Here is a 23,898-nt window from a genome sequence, read left to right on the forward strand (position 1 = left end):
TCTTTGAAATATTTTATTTATTTATTAAAATATCTGTCCAAGAATACATCATATTCATGTGATTTAATAAATAAAAGCATGATTTCACGAGAAAATGTCACTTTGTCTTTTAACTTGTTAGATTACATCTGTCTATATGTGCACAGACAGAATTCTTGTAAGATGAGCATTAATAGTATAGTTGCCCCTCCTTAAGTATTTTCCTCTTATCTGCAGAAGCTGTATTATACATAACAAAAACCAGACAAGTTTGTAGGATTAATGTCTAGGTGCTGTTTTTAGTAATAGAAACCGTATAAAAGATTATTTTAAAAATGCAGGGATCAAAATGGGATGAGAGTGGAAAATTAATGGTGCAGTTTGCTATAATTGTGGTAGGGGAAATGTCTCACAAAACAGAAAATGCACAGTTTTATTTCTGAACTGTGGAAAGCATGCTTGTTCACAGCAGGGCTGATTATGATTAATTATTCTTTAAATTAGAACTGAATTCAGAAAATGAGCATATCTAGCATGTTTCCTAGTTATGTTGTTTTCACAAGAAATGTATTTGGAAAATTTTCTTTATTAAATTACAAGAAATATGGTTTTGTTAAGAAAAGATTTATCTTTTATCTAGCAATAAGTTTTCCTATGTGAATAATTTGTTGTTATGAAATAGTGTCCATTAACAACTATGTTGACATTCTGTGATTTGGTCCAATTTTACTTTTTAGCATATTTTCTTGTTCATATTTTCAAGGTGTAACTTAAGCTAAAAGGACCTTATGATTATTTAATATTTGGCTTAATGAGAGGGCATGATCCTGTCTTTCTTCCCTGTAGGTAAATGCCACTACTCTCATCCTCTTGCACAATTCTGTTCTGGAAAAGATGTTTATAAATTTATAAACACATTAAAGTCTCTGTGAGACTGCAGACAGTAGAACACTACCCATGTAAAAATTTACCTTAAACACAGTAATTGTAATTCTTCTATTCATCACCAGTTTTGGTAACATTTTCAATGTAGTCCATTCCACTCATCTTTTAATTTTTCTTGAAGTCTGTTAAAATGGGGAACCTTGCAGTATTTTCTTGAAGTCAAAAAATTTAGGTTCCTCCTCACCAAGAAGAACATTCAAAGCTGTTTTTTCCTGAAAATCATTTTGGTACTTGTACTTTTTGTATCTCTTTGTGGTTAAAAATAGGGCAGAGTAGTATAATGAGTGACATAATCTCTTAGGGAAACAAGTGTCAAATTCTTTAAGCATAGTTAAATAATAATTTAATGCAGAGATATTTTAAAAATTAAAGATGATTTAATTCTTTTAACTAAATATCAGGACAAGAAAAGATGTCTGTTACGGCTTTTCTTCTTGTTCTCATCCTGTTTTGGAAACCTTAAAGCTATATTGCATATTAAAAATAACATTTGTTGAATCAAATTTCTAGAGTTCAGTAATGTTTTCAAAGTTGGAATGTGTATGTATTCTTTTTAAAAATCGGTGTGAGGACTTTTGTTAGAATGTTCCGTCTTAATTATAACCATTAATAATGTAGTATTATTAGGTGTTATTATAGATAATAATGCTTGATTTTTCTTTTTCTGTTTTGTTAATTCTACTGAATCAACGTTTTGCATTTAATCTGCTCTTTGAAAGCATACAGCACATCTCTTTGGTATGAGGTTTTTTATACTAAAGGATGACATGTCTCTGCTGGATATTAGCTTTGGCATCTGTGGGTGGCAAAACTCCCCCTAAATGCTCATTTATTTAATAAGGAGTTTTTAAGTGGCTACCTGTTTTTGTTTGACTGATTTCAATAATCAAACAAAGCTTACACAGGGAGATAATAGCTTATATTACACCAACTAGTACACTAGGACAATCAGACAAGAAGATCTAAACATGCCCCAAACTTTTCCCACCCTCTTATATGATCTAATAAAAAGTATTATCTCTCCCTGCAGAGGTTGTTTTATTGATGTTCTTAGATCATCACCATGGCCACAATGCCACTACTATGGCAAGTATAAGTACATGATTTAAATCAAGGAGCCTCTTCATTCTCAGCTTATAACAGTGAATTCAAAATTGGAAAAGAATGTATATTGTCTTAGATTTCACCAATTAGTTAAAATAAATATATTCTATTGTGTACCCCCTTTAAGTACTACATCTTTGGCAGTATTTTGTCCAAATTTTTATCTAAGATATAACCAACAAATTGGCAATTTTGATGTCAGCTTTCATAAAAATGGGAGGAAAGGCTAATTGTGAAATAGCAGTGCATGCATGAGAAAATCTCCATTTTTGTATGTAAATGGCAGCACTGTATTTTTAGCATGGTGATAATTTGTTCCTAAAGGCTTAATCCAGTCTATATACAGATATTCTGAAGTCTGAGTGCTCCACAGTGTTGGAAACTTCAAGGATCTGTGCCCATGGATGAGCTTCTTGTTTCTCTTTTCCCTTGGCACCAGGGGTCGCTTCTGGAGCAGTGAGAGGTGTGCTTAGTGATTTCAGACTCCCTGGCTATACCGGCTCAAACCCTCTTGCTGAACCACGACGTCCAGCTGTAAATAGTGTGAGTCAGTCATGACATGACACATTGATGTTTTTACCTTGAATTACTGATGTGGTCATGGAGCTGTTCAGTAAGACTTTGAAAACATCCAGTGGTTTGTGCCAGGCATTCTTCTGCTTTGTTCACACCCTGGGCTGCTGCAGTCCTGGCTGGAGTTGCTCACCTGCTGGGCTGCACAGTGGCCACACACCTGGCACTTACCTGTGCTGGTAAGTGAGGCACTGCCAGGACGTGGGGGCAGGCAGGGCACTGCACTGTCTGGGCAGTGATGCTGTGCAGCATCATTTGGTTTCACATTTGCTTCTCTAGACTGCTCTGTTAAGAATTTCAGACACACCAGCCTGCTCTAGAGGATCAGCCTCAGGCTTTTACTTTGGCATGTGGGATCTTATCAGGTAGTTTATTTTCTCTCTTTGAAGAAGGAAACATTGTGCTAGTAGTATGCATTTTCTTTTTCTTCACAGACTGTGCTCCAGCATTACTGTTAGGCTTTTGCTGGTATTTTATCCTATACCATAATTTAAAAAAGATTTTCACTATCTGCTCTTAAGTTTACATTTATAGACCTTTTCATGGAAAGTTCTTGTGCTCCTCACACTGTTATGTAAAGATCTGACAAAGTTGGGTTGGTCAACAGATCAGTTCAGTTGGGTGCAACCTCTTTGTTGTGAATTTAAGGTACTTATTTCTACCTACAATCCAGAATTAAACTGGATTTTTTTTAAAAACTGGATTTAAAAAAAAAAAGGATTTTTTTTTTAAACAGAGTTAAAGTGTGCTTTCTTTTCTCAGACACTTAGAATAGTGGGATTTATTTTCTGTTATTGCAATTGGTAAAATGACCATCCTTCAGTAATGTTACTGTTTACGGTTTTTTCCTGCTTTTGGGTTATTTTCTTCAGATTCTGGAGAAATTTGCCTTGTAAATTTGCATGTAAAAAGCAAAGTAGTCAGAGAATGTGCTGAGAGCTGGATCTCATCTCTGCTTTTTTTTTTTGTGAGGTGCATACAGGCAGTGCTCACCCCATGCTGTGGTGCTTGAGAAGAAACCAGCAGTGTTGCCTAGGATGGGTTCCTTAGGGAATTAGGTCCCCATATGTGTAAAGGCACTTGGCACTGTATAGAGAAATTTCTTCTTGAGGAGGCAATCAGTAGATTGTCTGACCTTGTCTGACCCTGCCACTCAAGTGCTGTCTGAGCCTTATTGCCTCCAGGCTTGGCTCTCCAACACGAGCCCATTTCTGCCACCAGAACCAGAGACACAATATGTGCTTTCAGGAACTATAGATAAATTTGTATTCTGTATAAATTAATCTTGTAGTACCCAGTACTGCCATTCTTAAGACGTGTGATTAAATTGACACAGGTGAATTCACAGGCTGTAAATACTTCTGCACTTTGTGAAACTACAAGGATCAGACAGGGTGAGCAAGTTCAAGTAACCACCTGAAGTTACAGAGGGGCTGTATTTCTTATTTCAGCAGTGTAAGATACTGGGCTTTGGCATTGGCTCTGTTATTTTGGTTCTGGTTTCCTTGTGCAGTGACAGAACTGTCAATGCTCACACAAAAGGAGCTCCTATTAGGTTGGCAACCTCTCAGAAGTGTCTTTCTCCCTAACCTAGCATTCTTCAGAAATTGGGCTTATTCTCTTTGAACTGAAGCTATTCCCTCTTCTAGGTCTGAGGCAGATGATATTAAGGCAGAATAATGCTGCTATTTACTGCACTGATTCTGAAATGCAGAACTATTTGCTGCTTAAGGCTGATCCTTGCTGCAGTTTCTTGTATTACATTTGTTGATCCCAGGGCGTCTTTTAAGGCTCTTCCCAAGAAGGTGAGCAGTGAGGTAAATTTACTCCAGGTAATAAGGATGAGAGCAGTCTGTGAAGATGAGACCAGGCTGCTTTTATAAGACTGAATGACTGGGCAACAAAATGGCAGATGAAAATGTACAGTAATACATGCAGATAAATGTAAAGTAATACAAATGAGGCAAAATAGCTCTAGCTTCATATAAGAAATGATATATATGTTTCTCAGCAGACTGTTTCCTCTCATAAGTGAAGTCTTTGAGTTATGGGGAGAGTTGCATGTAAACAACAGCTCAGTACAGCAGCAATGAAGCAAAATCCTGTATTACGGATTATTACGGAAGGAATAAATGATTCCATTGCTTACAACTGTGATTTGTTTTTCCATACCTGGTCTTTTCATTTTAAAATGTTCTGATCTATTAGAAGAAGAAAAGATTTAGAAAGGTGTAAGAAAGAGTGGAAAATCATGGGTGGCATAGGAAAAGTAGTTGGGATTGATTGCTCACTCTCTCCTTCGGGACAAGAAGTCGACACCATTAATTAAAGATAGCTGGAGCTGGGAGCAAAACAAACAGGAGAACACGATTGTTCATGTGGGAGGTGAGTTGGTCTGTGGGATGCCTCATCACTGAGTGCTGTGGATGCAAGAAATTTGCATGTCCTGGAGGGAAAGTGGACAAGTATTTGGAAAGGAGAGCCACTGGGGATTATTAAGAAGAGAAGCCATACCAGGTTCAGGAAATCTCTTAAACTAAAAATACCTGGAGTCTGGGAGAGCGTCATCAGGGAAATGTCTGATGTGTTGCCCTGTGCTGCTCACTGATAGACTTCCATGTGTGGCCACTACTGGAAACATAATAGTAGGTTTGATAAACCATGCTCTGAACTGGCCGTGTGCAGGGATGTGAGGGTGGACAGTGCTTTTCCCTGGCTGTGGGAATGTGGGTGTCCTCTTGGCACAGGGAGCAGTGCCACCTTTTCCCGTGGTTCTTTGGGAAGGGCTGGCTGGCTGCAGCATCTGCTGGAGCTGGGTGCCTGCCCTGGCATGGGGAGCACTCATTCCCTGTCTGTGCTGTGGGACATGGCTCTGGCCATTGCCCTGCCCAGAACTGCTGCTGCTGAGATTGTCCAGGCAGCTCCTGGAATGAGGAATGGCAATGAGGAACTGCCTGACTGGTTTGGTTCCTCTCCATCCCTGCCCTCCCTCGCTGCTCTTCCTGTTACCTGGAATGTCTTCTTGTCACATGACAAAATAATAACTAAGGAGGGATTTTTGCTGTATGATGAGAGCTGGTTGATATTAGGGAATAAGGCTTTATTGAATGAACTGGATAGGCATTTCTAGAGCATAATTACAGAATACATACAGCACAAATTGATAGCATCTGCAAATTGTTTCTGATTCTCTCTCATGCTTAAGCTGCTGGGATTTTGGGTGGGAGTTTGTACCACCTAATTTTCACTATCCTCATGCATTTATCTGTCCAGTGAAACTTGAGAAAGAAAAAGGAGTCAGCTAAAACTTTTACTAGATGCTTTTTATTTACTTACTACCAGTTTTTAATCACTATTAAATCATTAAAACATTTCACTAGTACCTTTAAAATTTAAAAAGTACAGTAAAAAGCCCATCTGCAACTTCCTTCTTAACAAAGGAACTGCTAAAGAATGATATTTAAAGATTATTTTTGGGCAGACAGTGCATGAGTTTTTTTTTCTGAAAATGCACAGATATTGCTGGTCTGTCTGGAGAGTAGGTGTGGTATTTAAAATTATGAGAGTAATGTTTCACTTGGAACATGATCCTTGTGAATGCCAATGCTCTGCTTACTCACAAGAACACGGAGAGTTTTGGTAGGATGAGCTAGGTTGCACAATATGCATACATGTGATTGTAATCACACCGAGACACGTACATACATGCCAGAAACGGCAAGAAGTTTGCTGTGAGTCTTACGTGTTTTAACAGTATTTTTTTTTTAAAGTATTTTTAGATTATATTTTAATTATTTTTAGTAGATATTGGTGACTCTGTTCATTCAGGTAACATGCTCATCAAAGGGGAATGTATTAAAAAAGGGAATACTTTGGATGGGAAAGCGACGTTGACTCAATGCTCAAACAAGTTTGGACAAACCTTTACGACAGCGTCCTGTGGGCCCTCAGTGAATGTATTTTACATGAGCAGATTCCCCAGCAGCGCTGTTGTCTTTACAGAAGCTTTATTGTTACACAGGACCTGCCTAAGCACCATTTTGAGAGCTGCCTGTTCCTTCTGATGAGGAGATACAGAACCAGAGCTGAGGGCGGGGAATGTGCTGGGGAGGGACCAGAACGGGAGAGGTGTTGATAGGGCAGCAGGCAGAGAAGCCTCATTTTTTTACTGGACTCTGGAAGAAGTAAAAGATGTGTTCAGAAAGAGCGTAATAAATAAAGTTGAAGGACTGTTTCTTAACAATGAGATATTAAACCATTTATACATGGAGAAAACTTTTACTGATAGTCAAGTGTCTGTAAGTATAAAGTTTTGTTTGTCTAAAGCGAGCAGAAAACAGGAATATGATTTAATTAATCTTCAGAGCTAAGAAATCTTGCAGTGAAATATGATAAATTATGCTTCTAAGGAATCAATGAGGTTTTAAAGAGACAAAGTTCGTAAGTATAAGTATTTAAGTTGACTCTCTATATTAACTCTGTTATAAAATTAAGAATACACCATTGTTACGGTTTAAAATTCTTTTGCAGCATTGTATTGCTTTTAAAATGAGTGTAGTAGATATACAGTTTTTTTAATAAACCTTTATCTAATTTTTATTATACTTGCATGTTTCCATAAAGCAAAAATGTTATTACAGATATGTTACCTTTTAATTGTTACAGTGCTTTTTTAAAAGTTGTGCAGCTAAAGGGATTTTTCTTCTTCCAGCTGGATTTTTAGCCAATAAAACAGAATCCAGATGGTGTGAATTATTAAAATAACTGAAAATAAATGAAAGGTATTTATAGAATACGAAATTTCTGAGGTGTAGAGACTTAGACCAGTTTTGGCTTCTTGTTGCTCAGAAAATACTTATTTTTGCAAGTAAGCATCCTAGCTGTATTATCAAAATTTGAAATAGTCATTATGATATTTATGTCTATATGTCTCAGAATAAAATTGTCTTAAATGCTAAAAGTATGGCAGCAAATTTTTCATATTTTAAAATCAGGAGCGAAATAAATCATTGCAAAGCATAGGAAGGTATTATATACGTTATTTACTCAAAATACAAGAGTTTTCATGCTCACTTTTACATAGATTTCCTCAAAAATGTATTAATTTTTCGGGGCTACATCAGTAGCAGGAAACTCAGAAGTGACTAAATGTGTTCCAGTGATCTGTCACTTAATCATATCCTCTTTAATATGCAGTTTAATTTTAGTTTACTCTTGGAGTGCAAGTTACCTTCCATGTGGACGTGCAAGTTATGCTGTTTCTGCACGTTTTTATGAGTGGAGAGAATTCAGTTGTCTTAAGATGTTGATCAGCAGAAGGGGAAAATAAAACCAGGAATTATTCACAAACATTTTTACAAAAATGTATTTTTTAAATTTTCATTTTGCAGTCCTGTAGAATTATTTTTTCAAACATTACAATATGGCTCATAGAACCATATATATATATATATTTAGAGTGGATTTCTGGGTGGCAAACCTTGAACTGAGCACTTGAGAAGGTGCAGAGGAGTCTGAGCAGTGTGGCAGACAGCAGAGGGCACTCGGAACAGCGTTTGCATCGTTCCCTTTGCTTCGTGGGATTTACTGTAGGGGAAGTCTCAGTGTCTGACAAGGCAGCTTGTACTTCACTTATTTATACACCAGCAAGTTCCAGCTAGTTTGGCTTCAACGTAATTTTTTGTTAATATTGCATTGGAATAGGAAGGACTCTTATTTTAAAATTCATAGAGGGAATCCACAATGCTGTAAATGGGAGAATCTTTCCTCTTCTCATCAGTAGCACATATGGGGTCTGTTTATTGTTGAGTAGCTGGCAAATCATTGACAAAAATATATTTAGACAGATTACAGAAAATTTGGAGAATTAGGGGAAAAATAATTTAATTTTGTGGCAGAGTTTTCTTAATTTATGTGTAGACTTTTTGATGCTCCTGCTTTTTATTTTAGTAACTGGAGTCAGTGAGTTAAATCATATTCTTAACATGTGGCTGTCATTGCAAGTCATTATTGTTACTTTATTATGACATAAAAAAAATCAATAGTTGATACAATTTAAGATTTTTGGTGGTGCATTCTGCCAATGTCTCATTTAATTTAGGACTCTGTGTGATGAGGAGCTGGTCCAGGGAATTGCCTCTTTCTGGTTGCCTGGTGGTTTTTGTGTGTGTTTTCTTTTAGGAGCCAGAGATATAATAAATCCTATTAATCTTTTGACAAGTTAAAAGTTATCCAGGCTCCCTGTCGTTCTGTCTTTCTCTTCAGCTTTTTCTGCTCTGAAAACAAATGTACAAAAGCAAATATGAGCAGGAAGTGGAGGGAGGGTGGGAGAGAAAAAACAGCTCAACCTTATCTGGGGTCGCTACCCCTTCCCACAGTTTAGCTCCTAAGCAGATGGATGTGGGTTTACAAATGTCATCCTTGGTGTGTCTGAATAAGGCTTTTAAAGCTGTTGTACCATATTTTAACACTTTCCATTAATAGCTTTGCAAATTAGCATTCCTTCTGCTTTTGACCTTTGACCTCTGAGTTGCCTGCCTGATTTACAAATATGCTACAGAAAATCACAAGATTTTATATCTGTAGCTGCTGAAATAAGCTGTGAAAATGTAGAGGGATATGAATTTTTTTAAAGGGCTTTCGGTGCCACATGACACTTCATAGCCATGATCATTAACTGCTGCTGGCTAATTGCTAGAGCTTATTTTTCAGTGTTAGTAGAGTCGCTGCATGGAAAAAACGTGGACGTGTAGTGCTTAGTTCAGTGAAACAAAATCAACAATTCTTACTGTCTGTTTAAATGAAGGGATTATTAGGTTTACAATGCTGAGTGTGAGTGCCTAGGGTGTGTAAAACATTGCCCACCCACAGTGTTCCCAGCAATGTTCACTGCAATTGCTCCAGTGAGCTGCTGCTCCTGCAGCCACATCTCACTGTTGCACGTGGGGTTATTTTTCTCTTATTCCTTCCTATGGGTAACATGCTCACCTGTTCAAATTGTACAAGGACTTTTGGTCTTTCTACGTGATTCCTAGAGGATTTAGGTTGGGTGCTCAGTGTAAGTGCTATTGATAAAAGTCCTGTTTTGTGTTACCCCAAAGGGGTGATCATGGAAAAGTTCTTCAAGCATTTCTGATCCATTTGTGACTTTTACTCATCCATTTTAAGGATTATTATGCACCCGATTATTTATAATATTGCTGTTGTTTGCTTAAAGTATTGATACTGAAAATACATTCTACATCCCACTTGGTTTAGTGTCAAACAAAATGCAGTATTTAAACAGCTCTGACATTTTTTTCCTTATAAAGTTGCACATCTTGAATACTTATCCACACACAGTAAAACTGTTCTTCTGTGCAAGTATCATAGGGCACTTGATTCTGAAATCCTAGAATAATGGAGGGTGTAATTTGTACTTTTTAAGAGATGTTTCTTCCTGTTGACCCACCCATTTGTTTCCATTGCATTTTGTCATGGTATTAAACGCTTGTAGGAACATTCAGAGCTGTGGTGGTATGCCTAAACAAACAAGTAATCAATCAAAAAATTAACTGTCCATCACAGAAATTGGCTTATGGCTCTAAAATTCTTGTTAGAATAGGCTTCATCTGCATGTGAATTATATTTCTTCCCTGATCACTCTAAATTGAGAAGATTGAAGTTTTTCTGTTAACCAAGTTTCTTCATCCTAAATAAAAAATGGGAAGATGTTCAGGCTTTTACATACTGGCTGTAGCAAGTCGGTCTCACCATGAAATATTGAGTAAAGGCTCTTCTCTTTTCTCATTTTCTCTCTCCATAAGTTCCAAGTATCATTTGCCTTCTTCACGGGACTGTTTGTATATTAGGGGCTCAGCCTAGGAGCTGTATGGATGTGGGGGGTTCCACGTTCTGCACTGAACAAGGCAGAAAGTTCCTCTTTCCTAAATGACTACTGGCACATCCACCTAGGGCTTAAGGACATCCCACTAGCATAAAAATGCCCAATAATCACTCCTGGATTGCAATTCTGGTGTTTATTTTTGGCAGAAAGTTGTCTTCTGGTTGCTTTAAAAATAACAGCAGTGAGTGATTTAGGTACTGTCACTGTTGTGGACAGCAGCAAACTTCCTGAAATGCTGTACTTTCCATATAGAGTCTCTTGAAGACACCGCTGTCACAGGCAAGTGAGTTGCACTTCCCTCTTTCATTACAGGGAGCCTATTTTGCTCTCTGTTCCTGAGGCTCCGTGCACAGAACTCTCCTGACATCAGCTGAGCACAGGTTCAGGTCGTGAGGGAGGAAGGGCAGAATTGCAGTTGGGTTCTGAAAGAAGAATTTTGTCTTTAGAGGCAAGAGGCTACTCCTAGGTTTAATGAAGTGCACCAAGTCTCTTTGTATTGCGGATTTTTATGTGCAGTTTATAGTGTTAGCCACTGAAAAGTTAAGCAGAATGGACTATTTGAGGTCCTATTTAGTTCTGGCTTGCATTATGTAAACCTCTGAAAATAGTGATTTACTATGTAAATGTTTCTCTAACTAATGTTAGGGTGATTAACTAGTGTTTTTTTGGAAACTGTCTTGGAAATCTGTTTTATTGAATACAGGACTACCATACGGTTCAGCGTCATTTTATTTTCCTGATTTGTTATAGGAAACGTTCTCAAATACAATCAGCATGATTTATATAAAATGATCGAGCTTTTCTGGTGAGAGATAATTGAGATCTAATCTGAATCCCTGACGAACCACAGCTTCCTGCATTGGCCTGTTGCTATTGGTAACATAAAGGGAGTAAAATAGAACTTCATACGAAATGCCTTTAAACTTTACTGGCATGTACAGGCATGGAACAGCGTTGAATTTTTTAGTTTAATCTTTGAGAAGCCGACGTGTTAAGGAAATGCTTTTTCCATATTAAGTGAAGATGAATTTAGGAAGAGTACTGCTAGGAAAAATAACTGCTGTTTCTTACGAGGAGCGGGTAAGTGATATGAATTATATTTAGCTAAAGCAAGGCATTGTTGCAGTGAGAAATGAGAATAGGCTATTGTTATTGGCAAGAAATTAGAGAAGAATGGTATCAGCTTCAGAATGCTTCTTGCTTAGCCGTTAAGCTTTTTTACTTTAAAGTATTTGAGTTAAAATTCCTTTGTAAAAGCAAACATTGGGTTTTATTCTCAGAGAAAAGTAATTTTGTTATACCAGCTAACACTGAGATTTTGATATGTATTTATGAACTATGCCTAATATAAAGCTAAAACCCCAGTATTTTTATAATGTGTGCCTATTATTTAATTCTGTGCAGTGCATTTTGTACATGCTTTCTGTATCATTACATCAATATTATATCTTTAGGTAAGACTGTATATATTTTTAATCTATCTTTATAAAAATTATTTTAGGGATGGATTTGGCACTTTAGGCACCGTGTTTATATGTGATAGGATTGTTTTTGTTTGGGGTAAAAAGTTGAACATTTTTCTTACAGGAATTCCAAATGTCACATCATTTATTCTTCATATGTTGTTTTAATAGATTCAGATATTTGACAAAATTAGACTGAATGTATTCAGTAAAGTTATTGTACAGTAGTTGTACAGTATGTTTTTCTTCAGAACTCTTACATATAGAATGCTTTTGTGTTAACTGTTATAAAAGCAATTTGGTGGTAGAGAATTGAAAAGTGAAATTGTGTAATAGTTTTACTTTAAGTGGCATTCTGGAGGGGCACTCTTCTCAAACAATTCTAAATCATGAAATTAATTGCAATAAAATTTTGAAATGGGGATAAAAAGCCTATAGTAGTGTTAAGCTACTTTTTAGGTGAGAAGTATGTTTGAGATTATTCATTAGAAGGAAAAAATAGCAATATTTGATGAGTAATATGGCTTTATTTTTTATTTAAAATGTTAGAACTGTATGTACCATGTTTTGAGGCATGATCTCCCTCCTCTCCTAGAGCCCACTGGAGTTCATGGCATAAACTATGTTGATGCTGTAATGTATTTAAAAATACATATATATCATGTAAATCCTGGAGTAATGTGACTGAAGACCATGGGATCTGCTCATAATTCTTACCTTGGCAAAAGGAGAAGTTGCTTCAGGTGATTTAAGAAGTAGTTTGAATAAAGCTAGATGCCAGCAGACGGTCAGCTGAGTGATAGGCTTTCCCTGAGATAGGTGACAGAATGTTTGAAAGTTGGCTTTTTGTATTCAGCCTGTAAGTCTTCAGAACCCAACAGATTTCCTAGTGTTATCCTCTATACTGAAACCGTATGAGAAAATTAGTTTAGAAGGTTGGTGGAGCTAGGTGTGCTATTCTAACCTGAAAGGTATATTTACAGGGACTTTTAAAAACAGTGTGTGAAGTGATGTTGCACTGGGGAAGTAACAGATTCTGGCAGCACTCAGAGAATTCTTTGGATGCAGCAAGGAGTCGATGCCTGTATTGCAAGAAATTGTAATTTGGAAAGGCAACAGAGAGGTCATTTTTAATCCTTTTTATTCTGAATCTTTCTGGATGCCCAAGAAAAGAATAGTGGTTTCTGTTTAGTCTGTGATTCTGTCATTGTTAGAATAGGAGAGAGAAATACGTCTTCATTCTCCTTACAGATTTTACCCTCTGTGTCTCAGGAGGAGTGGGAAACAGAGATGTATTTTTTGACTCAGGAAGGCACTCACCCCCACTGTAATGATGATTTCATGTTGCTCCATTTTATTGCTGAGGCCTGGCATTTCCCAGTATGTGTCACCCCTGCCAGTATCCCCCTCTTTCCCATTGTTCTTCTCCAGTATTTGAACATGACTTCGACTTGAGTGACAAATCTTGAGGTGGAGAAAAAGGACATTTTTGTACTGTGCTACCTGGGTAGATGTACACATGGATTTATTTGCTCAGTGTAGTATCTGGGCTATAGGTAGGGTATTTTTTTTGTTTTCTGTATGATGTTGTTATGGCTGAATTGGACACTGCTCTGGGACCTGATCCATGTAAAACAGAATATGTAAGATGGATAACTGGATAAGAATTTCTGTCACCTGAAAGATGTCATCAGACAAACTTCATGCAGAGCTGCACACATCTAGCAGGTTATAGGCCATGGAAGCTCAAAGATGCAGCCTGTTCCAACCTTATGAACTTTCAGCCTTATGAATTATTCTCCTCTATGCCCTCCCTCCCTTTGTACCTTGTTGTTGGTGCAAGGTTCTATGTTGTCAACTTCTGGGAAAAAAGTGAGGTACTCACAGCGTAGTTTTCTCCCTGATAATTACTGTAAGCTTAAGCTATTTTAGATTTGTTGCTAGCAGATCTGAACACAACATCAAAAGCTCACGGGCCCTTCTGGTTTTTCCACCTAGCAAAGAGAGATGATGCAAAGGGAAATGTAACATGTTTTCTCTTATTCAGAAGTTTATGCTATCAAATATATGCTGAAGCATTTGCCATTTTAGAGAGACCTAGAGCATCTTTTATGCTGTGTGGTAACTGGGAGGTCACTCTCCAGCTTGCTGGCCCTGGCACTGAGCTTCTCTCTCGGTCACAGAGATCAAGATCCTGAAGTCCCTGGAGCAGAGTCGCATCCCCCAACACTGCGGGGTGTGTGTTGGTGTCTGTGTAACTCGGCTGCTAATCCAGCTGGATGAGCAAGCAGAGCTCCCATGAAGAGATATACTGGAAGGCATTTTAGCTTTCCTAAATTAAATTTATTTTTTAAATTTTGGTAATTTGTTACCATCAGACTCCTGGCATATACCATGGGCTTTTTCCTAAACCAGTTTGGTAACTGGGGTAATTTGAAGAACCAATTTCAGTTCTTATCTGTTAGTGAAAGGTTTGGTGGTTTCATACAATTAGATTTTATCTCTGGATGATACCTCATATGTACATTCACAACTTATATGTTCTGTCACTTGGAATTAAACACTTAAATACTGTTTCAAAAATCTTCACATTAGCCCTAACTGGCACAGAGCTGTGCCCTGTCCTTCCTCCTCTTTCAGAAAAGGCTACCTACTGTTCAATTTTACAGCTTTCTGATACATATATTTTTCAATAGATGGTTCTTAATATGTCTGTAGTGTTAAATTTCATCAAATAATCAAACTTCTTATGTGTAGTAGATCAAATTTTGTCCTGAAGAGCCTCCAGTGGTGGGAAACATGAGTGCTGAAGAATGAAAAACAGCCCCCAACATAAAGTGTATTTTTAAAATGAGATCATCATAGTATTTAAAAAAATCTGGTCTTGCAACTTATACCTTTCAAAGACAAATCTAGACAAGTTTCAGCTGAACAGTTTAGAAGAGAAACTTCTTTGTCTGAATGTGGACGGCATACAATTTCTGACAGATTTATACTGAGATTTCTAAGTACTCACAAAGGTAGTTTGAACATACTACTGTGAATTCTTACACAGTAATTACAAGCTTTAGTTTCTAGGTTTTGTTGAATTAGGTGGACTTAGCTACACAGATAAATTGAAAGAAATGTTCTTAAATTATATTTTATTCTGGATCTATAGAAATAAATGGAAAATGCTTGGAACACAATAGGTATATTTAGTGACTCTGTAATATAAAATATATTTCTCCTATAGGTGCTTTCCTCAAGTGTTCTAACATAAAAATTACTAAAGCCTTGCTTGGAGAGATTTTAAGATGCTGATACATGCAATGTAACATGCAGTAGACAAAGCAGTTAAAATAAACATGAAAAATCAACCCCTGGGGTGTAGAAAGTTCACTGCATTAACTTATGCTAAATGGATTGAGATAAAACTGTGTCCATTAATGATTGAGCTGTTCTATGAAATTGCACCATTGTCTCCTTAAAATTATATTTTATAATTGTTAGCTTCTCAGTTTTTGACAGAAGTAGTATGAATATTATTTCTGCTATTATGAAAATTCTGTTAATTTTGCATTATACCTTACAAAACCATGAAGAATTGTACTTGGTGTTTGAATCTAGATTCATGAAAGCTGACCAAGTAAATAACCATTCCTAAAATATAGGTATTTTGGATGTACTTTGGGGTTTTTCTCCTGTGTAATGTGTAAACTGATAGATAATATTACTTTACTTTGAGTCATCCTTTTCTTCATTCTTTGAGAAATAACATTGAAGATGTTTATTCATTAATGGTGCTATACAGTGATGTTAATAAGAAATTAGAAGCAATCACATTTATAAACCAGATTTCAGTAATGCAAATTAAATTTTCTAAATTACAAACATTTATTAAGTTATGACTTCTGAATGCATAACATGATCACTAAACTTATGTACAAAATAGAAGTAGAAAGATGTCCTAAGCCTCGCTGAAGGATTGTAACCAGAATTATGTTTCTATTACCTGAAACAAAGCTATTAAAGAGAGATGCTTGGATATACTTTTTGTTATGTTATTATGCTTCACAGATCCAGAAGCATTTATGTAGTTAAGAAAGAAGTGTCAGTGTTTTTCCATTTTAAAAATCTTTTTCATGAGAAGTGCAGTTGTGCTTATCTGAACTAGCACCAGGGGAATGATGTCAATAGAAGTTAGTTCAGACTTTGAAAATCCCAGAATACTTGTGTTGAAGACCAGATCAGATCCTCTCCTGGTGATGGGAATGGTGAGGCCACAGTTTGTAACAATTTCTTCAGAGAGTGTTAACAGCAGTGTGAGAGCCTGCAGCGAAAGGGAGAAAGAAAGAAGATAATACTAAAAGTTTTTGTGGATTTTGAAGAAGAATGAGAGTGTTTGTTGCCAAGGCTGAAAAATACAAGCTATGAAGAGGTAGCTGTTAGCTTGAATTGTGTTTATATTTATGTTTTTCTTCTGCGTTTCCGACCTTGAAGACGTTGTGGATACTGTAGGCATTCTTTCCTAGATTTTTAATGAGCTGTACAAATGAAGAGTATTTCTTTACTATTTAGAAGGTTTCCTAAAGGCTCAAGGACACTTTCAAAGACCAAGAAAAGATTGGCCAAACTAAAGTAAAAATACTTTGTATTAGTCTTTAGAAAATCAATGGAAACTTAAATCTAAAAATCATTTATACTCCAGACCTTTACTCAGCTGAGTGTCAAGGTTCAAGCATTGGAGAGAAGTGGTCAGGACTTGGATTTAATGAGGTGTTAGATGCCTTGAGGCCATTTATGATCAAAGCTGAGAAGTTTAGGGTAGATAAGCACATACACTGATCATTTCACTAGAATTCTAATTATCCTTGAAAACCTGATGGTCAATATGGGAACAGGTGGTGAGCAGTTATTACTTACTGGAAGTTCAGTTCTAGCCTATTGCAAGCACTCTGAACATCCTTTTGTTTCTGGGACAGTCAGAAGTCACCGTCAGGGAAAGGTTTTAGAGTCACCTGACCGACAAAACACTGAATTTTCATTTTAATGCTACATATCTCCAAATACTACAGCAAATTAAAGTGAATGAAGTATTGTTTTGATTCATATTGTTTTCCAGGCTTTGCAGTTTTAGGTATCTTCATTGTCACAAGTACCAGCTGATTGTCTCTGCCTATCTAAGAAGGACTTTTGGGAGCAGTGTAGCTACTATAGCAGGAAATGCTTCTTCCAGTAAATATTTGTGGGATCAAATCCCTGGACAGCAGTGGTTGAAAGGCCTGGGGTGAATTTCATGCTGGGGAAAAAAACAACTGTGAGAAATAACAGCTGGCTTCTTTAGATGTTCCTCTCTAATATTATCTGTTATTAATAAGATGATAAAAGTAGCTAACACTGCAAATACTAAGTGAAGCTCAAAGATTTCTGATACTTGCCATGAAACTTCAGTAACACTTTTTCTTTCTTTCTTTTTTATTGCAGTCAGCAACTGTTTCTGATGGAGGTAAGCTGAAACTTGTCTTTACTTTTATAATGAAAAATAATCAATTTTCCACATTAAACAACATAATATGTGGTAAATTATGTGATATGTTACAAGATGTAAGTCCAAGGTGGTGCAGAACTCTGTGGCTGCTTTGGGAACTGTGCCAGTGAAAATATTGCAGGCATGTGTTCACGTACTTTCACTGATTTATTTGCATAATATTTTTTTATGTTACATTTCTATATGCACGTTTTTATTATAACTATGCTTCTTCATACATAATTACAGAGGCAGAGCTGGTAGACCTATGTGTAACTGGATGGTAGATAAAATCTCATTCTCTCTTTTATTGTCCTTTACATACCTCGTTTGCTTTTAAAGAGATGCTGTAGCTTCTCAGTTGTAAACTGAATTGGTGCTTTTGTTGAGGTCCAGCTCTCTTAAATGTGATCCTTTTTGAGGAGGGGGTGAGTAATTTGTCATTTGTAAAATCCCAGCATGGAGCTTTTGCACTTCTGGAGTACTTCTGAGTAAACTCCTTTTATTGCATATAAACTGGTTTGTTTTGATTTTAACATGTCTTTAATGTTTTAAAGGATGTCCACTCTTTGTTAAACATTAGAAGATGATTTCTTTGAAGCTTTGAAATTTATTGAAACAATTTAAAAAGGCTTCCTTGATGGAATAAAGGAATTTTTATAGTGTAAGGTATAGGGGAGGTGGCTTTTCTCCTTGTCTTCTCTGGCAGGAGAAGGTTCACTTGATCCTGCAGAGAAACTCAGTGTATTTTTGCATCTGTTGTTCTTTGACAAGATTTCAAGACAAATTTATTAAATAGAAAGGGCAAAAGGGAACAAGCTGTGTTGCAGTAATTGTGTTGTGCTCTGTTGTTGTAATCAGTGCAGTGAAATTGGAAAAAATATTTGAAATGGTAAGGATAATTTTTTGTATTACATTCAAATATAAATGAAAATTAGCAATACTATTTACAAAACTTCTTCACGTCCTAATTTCTGATTGCTTGCAAGACTAAAACTGCACTTAAGAAAAATATTACTGTTTTGGTCCTTTTGATGGAACCATTTTCCAGTGGCTGACTTTGTCAGGTATTTTCCTTCTCTACTGCTGACACAGCCTAAAGCTTTACTGTACCTCTGTCTGGATGAGAAGGGAGAGTCTGTGTTGTATCTGTCTTGTCTGCAAAGTGACAAAACAACAAACCAGAAAATAATAGTGTTTATTCTGCTTTCTATTTCTAAAATGTAGACTCTGTTCTTCTGGGAAAAAGATGCATTTTTTTTTCCCCCAACATGTTACCTGTTGGATATAAAAATCAAAGCAGACCACAGATTTTCTGACAGTGTATGTAGTTGTTGAGGACCAAAGATTTTATTAATCTTTTTGTAGGTAAAATGCAATGTCTCTTGTCTTCATGAGAGTTCTGGTTCTATGTTAATGAAAGTTATTTTGTTGCTTATCCAGACTTGGAAATCCCTATGATAGTACTTGTACAATAATAATTTCAAGATTTTTATCCTTCCAGAGGAAAATTTATTTTACAAATTCCACTTATTTTCAGGTCTTCCAATATGACTTGTGTCTTATTCCAAATCTGTAGGTAATTGTTTCCACAATTAATTCTATGCAGTTTTTTGAACTCATGAAATCTAAGGGTCATGTAAGGTTACAGAGGTGAAAGAACAGCCAAGAAGTTATGTGCAATTTTCTGCTGGGTTATATTCCCTATTTTTTTAGCTGGTTCATAATTTAATATGAACTCTCTCTTCATTGTTAAATGCTACTTAAGAAGGGGTATAATTTGTGTAAAAAGTGGTAGTTGAACTATATTGAATAATACTGAATCAATGCATAAATACCCAGATAGTGGGTTGGAAAAATAGGAGCCAGAGAGACTGTAATCAGAAAAAGTGAAATTAAATAAATTGTTAATTCATTTCAAGCTGCATTGATTAAAAAGTTCTGATTCATGTGTGAATTACATTTTCTAGCATTTACTTGCATTGAGTATGGCACAACACTGAATTTTTTTCAGTTTTCCTTAATCTCACTACTATGCAAATAGTAGACTTAGACATTTTAGGATATGTCTAGTTCAGAGAAATTTTCACCAGTTGTAACCATTAGTACAGTGCTGCATACTTCCCTTCCTAGACTAAATCTTTGTCATCACAGAATGATTTGGGTTGGAAGGGACTGTAAAGGTCAACTCATTCCAACCCCCCTGCCATCCAACCTGGCCTTGACATTTCCAGGGATGGGACATCTACAGTTTCTCTGGGCAACCTGTTCCAGTGTTATCATTGCTGTCAGAGTGAAAAATTTCTTATATCCAATCTAAATCTCCTTTAGTTTATAGCCATTACTCTTTGTCTGCTCTTGTCAGAAGTCCCTCTCCAGCTCTCTTGTAGCCCTCTTTAGGTACTGGAAGGTGCTCTAAGGTCTCTCCAGGACCTTCTCTTCTGCTTGGTATTATTAATATTAGTATTTGTACATATTACTAGATACTATAAATAGTGTTGTTAAGCTTTAGTTTGAGAAGAAAATTCATGTGTAAAAAGCAATTCTGTGTTTATATGCTTCTCTTCAGTATGGTGAGAGGCACACCAGTTCTTTGTACATTTTCTTTCCAAAGTCAATGAAGCTTTTATTATGTTAGAGCCCAGCCCTGGAAACCATCTACCCCGTGTTTATTTGATATTTTACATCCCAGCTTATGCAAGGCTGGGATGCTCTTATCAGCCAAAACTCTGAACTTGGGCATTGCAAGATAGCTGACGTGTAAATTAGTGTTGTTTCCAGACATGCTGACCAGTGGTAGCTCTTAACTGTAATTGATTTGTGTAATGAATTGCAGACAATCAGAATGCAAACTGTAATAATGCTTAGATGTCAGATTAGTGCTGTAGATGAACTAATCTGCAGCACCTCAGCTCTAGGAGTGGCAGGAACCATTTTATGTTACTACAGTGACCTGTAATTAGCAGGTTTCCCTTCCTTCCCACCTCACAAAGTGTCCTTTGCTGCTGACTGTGGGAGCAGTGGGAGTGTGTACACAGCATGAGGCTGTGCCTGATGTTCTGAGCACTGTGCCATCTGAATTGTCACAGGGATGATCAATAGTCCCCAGCTAATGCCTGACTTGGCTATTTATACCTGGAAGGCACTTTGGAAAAGGAAAACCTTAGGGTCAGAGGATCTCTAACAGAAGTACCATCATCATTCATCTTCCAGACAGAGGTGGTGAGGTGTCTGAGCTAGTGAGAATGTCTGAGTCAGTTCTCACCTGCTATTCCCTGCAGAGATCAGTTCCACAAAGCTCAAGTCTGTTATTTCCAAATACTTCAGCCTAACAGATACTATATGCACATATCTTTTCCTAAGATACTACTTTGTTGTGTTTCTGCTGATCTTTTGCTTTTAGTGTTCATCACTTGGAAAGAGTTTTCGTAAGGAAAAGTGTTCCTAAAGACCTTTCTGAAAGGAATCTGATGTTTGCAGTAATAAATAATGTAAAACTGTATTTTTAAAGGTAACTGAAGAAGGTGAGGCAAAAAATTTGCAATTAAATGCAAAATAAAGCAAAACACTTTATGCTTTTATACACTATAAATACAGATGGATTATTTCCTCTAACAGGTATGTGACTTATTTGTCAGTTCTGCTGGTGGTGCGTGCTCACTGTAGCTGTGTTCCAGTGTAGCATAAATAATTCAGGTTCCTTTAGCAGCAGTGGCAAAAGGTCTTTTCCTTAAATTATTTATGTAGCATTTTATAATGCTTTGTGTTAAGTATACTATTGCTTCCCTCTGCTTGAAGCCACGAGGGTAAGGAATCAATTTGTTTAGAATGGTGTTAGAGGCTCCCAGGAATTGCTGTGGGGAAATGCATTAGCCTCCCTCATCCCAAAATTGCAGAGGAACAATGTGCTGTACAGTCAGACTAATCTGCACCCAATGGGTTCCGGGACGTTTCAGCTGAACTTGGTATGGATTCAGAAGGATGGCTTTCAGTGAAGGGCTTGAAGTATTTGATTAAGTGGCACCACAGTGGTTCTTACCAGCTTTATCCAGGTAATGTATTTAGTGATTAACTAGAATATCTTAATTGTATGATTTGTATGCGTTCCTGTGATTACGAGGAATGTGCTTAGCTTCTCACAACAGTAAAAAGTATTTGTAGGCTGAAAAATGTATACATAATACATACAAATGCATACAAAATAGCCTTCATTTATTGTATTCAGGCTTAATGGCTTTTTACTATCTAAACCAAACTTCTGAAGCCATCGTATCCTGAATACTTTCAAGACTTAGTTGATTAAATGCCTATATTTTCTTACATAATGTTGTTTTTGTAAAATAGATAAAACCAAGACCCTCCATAAAATGTGTAAACACAAAAAGTGCAAAAATTGGGTTTTGAGGATTTTTTAGATAGTATTCTTTGTCAGTTCTATGTTTCCAAAAGATAATAAATGAAACTGAATGAGTTTGCACTCAAAGTAGGTTTTCCTCAGTAGGTATGGTTGCTATCAAGCAGAACAAAAATAAAGTTAGGTCCCTGGGATTTGAAATGTTTGATCAAGGAGCCTCCTTTTACAGGTAATACAAGATAAGCCGGTGCTTCCACCAGTGATGACAAAGGAAGGCAGGCATTTGGAAACTTCCCAGCCCTGCTGTAGTCCATGCAGAGCTGGGATTTTTCATATTAAACTCCTCTGGCATCCTGAGATTCCCAATTGCTCCTTTTCTATTTTAAAATACTCTACAAGGAGGAGGAGTCCACTTTGCACAAACAGCCCTGTGGTGAGAACATTTGAGGGTGGGAGTCAGGGCTCTGTGTTTCATCTGCTGATCATCACAGAGGGCTCCTTAGATGAAATGTGTGACCAGGTTGGAAAGTTTCTCCATTCCTGCTTTCCAAGGTGGGCTGCGTGTACCTAGGAATGCCTGAGCTGGGAGAGTCAGGAAACCTGATGCTGGAGTCTTACATTGGAAACATTCCTCTGCAGAAGGGAGAGGAGCGGGAGTTATGCCTTATACAGTCTTATTTAAGTGTGATTTGGATAAATTGGGTACTAATGTTAGAGTCGGGGAGCTGTTTTTCCTTCCATCTGACTTCCTTTTTCTCCAGTTCTAAATGGTATACCTGCACTAGGCTATAACTGTTTTAATTGCAACTGATGATCTGGGTGACAAAAGGAACTAGAATAACCAAGCCTTTTCTGGCAAACAACCTTTTCTGTATTGTTTTCAGTTTGACAGGTACCACAGCAGAAAGCTCTCCAGATTTTAAAAGCAAACCAACTGCCCTTCTTCATTAAGGGAAACCAAAGCTGTGCCAGGGTTAAGTATAAATTAAAGTTCTTTTTGAAAAAAAAAGTCTGGATTACCTAAATTTAATCTACCAGAACAGAGACAGTTTACTGGGAATGAGTAATCCCTTAATGCTGTGTTAACACATTGGAGGACCTGTGCCAGTAGCTCTTTGGCTGTTGGAAATAGAGTCTTATTTTGGTTCATTTGTTTTCCTGGGATCTCCAGAGTCGGGAGGGAGAACCCAGTGCAGTTTAGAGGAGTGTAACTCTGAGGAGCTGGAGAGAGCAGGCAGCTGCTGGCAATTAAAGGTAGTTAGCAGTTACCCACTGGTGTAAACACTGGAGGCTGTAATTGCAGTTCGGTTTCCCTGCTGCCATGGGGAAATTGAACGCCTGCCGCTGGGAGGGAGGTGATGCTGATGCTGATTGCTGTGCCTGCCACTTCCCCATCCCTTCTGAGTCCTAAGGCACTGTCACTCCAGGATCCAGAGCTGAGCACTTGGTGTGGCTGCTCCCTAATTTCTCTCTGCCAGCCAAGTAAGTTTCAGGGGTTTGGTATGTGGGATGAGTTTGCCTTTCTGACTTTGCCTGAAAGCAACAAGGAAATTTTCATCATTCATCACTGAAGAGCACTGGGGATTGAGCCCTCCAGGAGTGAGAAAGTATCTGAAACTGTTCCAGATCTATCAAGAAGTGGGTGTCTATTTATATCCTGGACTGGAAAATAGAACATATCCACCTGCAGAGTAAAAGCAAAATATTTCCTATAATAAATATAGATACCATTCTCTTCAAATTCACATTAACTTCTTTCACAATAGTTTCACGGTGGTGACAGGTCTTCTCTAATGAAGTTAACAGTTGACTTGGTTAAGTGAATAAATATTTGTATAAGAAAATTTAGCATTATTTGCTGTTTGTAATTAGCTTTGATTAATATGGTGATTAGGTGAAGAAAATTTATATGCCTGATTTGTTACTAGTGTCTTTAAATATGATCATTGTTGAAAATACAAAGTTATATTTTAGTCTTCCCTTGTCTAATTCTGTATCTTTGTCTTACTTGTTTTATTTTTGTCTTAAAAAAAATCTTTGCTTACAGAAACTCAGAGTAGCTAACTGTTACATCTTAGTGAATATT

At 37.0% G+C, this 23,898-nt stretch overlaps 1 protein-coding gene across 6 annotated transcripts in view; it reads left to right on the top strand.

Moving 5' to 3' along the window:
* RGS12 (regulator of G protein signaling 12) overlaps positions 1–23,898 on the top strand; it is a 78,177-nt gene that overhangs the window by 18,180 nt on the left and 36,099 nt on the right. For 5 of the 6 annotated variants that reach the window (XM_088163064.1, XM_088163066.1, XM_088163065.1 and 2 more), the window contains exon 3: positions 17,416–17,437. In XM_088163064.1, coding sequence (XP_088019190.1) covers positions 17,416–17,437 — 22 coding nt within the window. Of the gene's footprint in view, positions 1–10,801; positions 11,567–17,415; positions 17,438–23,898 lie in introns of those variants that run through there. The other variant, XM_014895282.2, reaches the window with a different exon arrangement.

Source organism: Sturnus vulgaris, chromosome 4 (genome assembly GCF_052056855.1).
Source record: "Sturnus vulgaris isolate bStuVul1 chromosome 4, bStuVul1.hap1, whole genome shotgun sequence".
NCBI lineage: Eukaryota > Metazoa > Chordata > Aves > Passeriformes > Sturnidae > Sturnus > Sturnus vulgaris.